The following is a 1171-nucleotide window of genomic DNA, read 5'->3' as shown; positions in this document are numbered from 1 at the left end:
TAATCTCTGTTTAATTATTTAGTCTTTCGGGGTTTTTTGTTGTTGTTGTTGTTTGTTGCAAAGCATTGTATTACCAGAGCTCTGGTAGCTTGTATACAGCAGGTATTCAATACTTTCATACCAGGCACAGCCTTGTATCCCACAAATTTATCTTATAGATAGTCTCAAAGGAGTAGATGGAGAGGTGCATAAAGTTTGTGAGCTTGGTGGTGAGACAGTGGCTGAACAGCCAGAGAGATGAAAGAGTGTAGGGCTGGTTAAGTGGGGAAGCAAGAAGAGAGTAATGAGAATGTTCATTTAATGAGTTTCCCCTCCACTCCCCCAACATCCCATCCCCTCCCAAACAAGTCATTCAACAATAATCATGTGCTCATTTCTTTGGGGAATAAGGTAAACCTCAGATTACAGAACCAAGGCAAATAATTTTGCAGAATTAGAATGTGTTCATGAAACAAGTCACAGTTCAACTGGATTAGACTTCAACATGGAGATGACTGTGTTCCTCCAAATAACCTTCAACTTAGGAAGCTTACACTCCTCCAGTATGTGGAAGGACAATAAATACACTTCCTCCTGCTCTCAGTCCCTGAGGGAAAAGTCTTCTCTCTTGATGGACCAACACTATTTCTTTTTCGCTGTTCTTTTCCCTTCTCCTTTCCTTGGTTTCCGCTTTCCACAAATCTTCTTCAGATGCAGCTGCTCATCCTTAAAGTCCTGATGCTCGTCTCTGTAGAGGCCAAGAAAATATAGTGCTGCCATGAGTGCAAAATAAGTGTTGTGATTTAGATACCAGTCATAAGTCTCCTTCCTATTGGCCAAAGGCTGCTCACTAAACAGCTTCACCACTTTCATGGATTTGGAATCAGTAGGTCTGGCAACTTCACCAAACAACTGGGCACTCAGATGACTCATGTGAAAGGCGTATTCTGAAACTGAAGACATTTCTCGAGCAGCAAGGAGAAAGAGTCCCTAGTCATGACCTTCCTCTTCTTCACACCCCTTCTTTCAGGGGTTTTGTCTTGCTCTTTTAATTGGGAATAGTTCCTCTGCATTTTATTTTACTTAACTTTCTCTGTCTTTATGAATTTAGGAGAAATAGTTATCTATTGTGTTCTTGAAGGGGTATTTTTATGTGGGAGCATCCCTAAGTAGACTGTGTGTATCCAGTGTC

At 41.2% G+C, this 1171-nt stretch overlaps 1 protein-coding gene across 1 annotated transcript; it reads right to left on the bottom strand.

The window, feature by feature from the left end:
* Positions 1–621: 621 nt before the first annotated feature.
* On the bottom strand, positions 622–942 carry LOC133097707 (small ribosomal subunit protein mS33-like). The gene has a single exon (XM_061199798.1). The coding sequence runs from the start codon at positions 940–942 to the stop codon at positions 622–624; it is 321 nt and encodes a 106-aa protein (XP_061055781.1).
* Between the last annotated feature and the right edge of the window lie 229 nt (positions 943–1171).

The sequence above is a fragment of the Eubalaena glacialis genome, chromosome 1 (genome assembly GCF_028564815.1).
Source record: "Eubalaena glacialis isolate mEubGla1 chromosome 1, mEubGla1.1.hap2.+ XY, whole genome shotgun sequence".
NCBI lineage: Eukaryota > Metazoa > Chordata > Mammalia > Artiodactyla > Balaenidae > Eubalaena > Eubalaena glacialis.
The sequence above is the reverse complement of the archived record's forward strand: the minus strand, read 5'-3'. Positions and strand labels throughout refer to the sequence as shown.

Coding starts and splice junctions, on each gene's coding strand:
- LOC133097707 (XM_061199798.1), bottom strand. CDS start 942: ATGTCTTCAGTTTCAGAATACGCCTTTCACATGAGTCATCTGAGTGCC.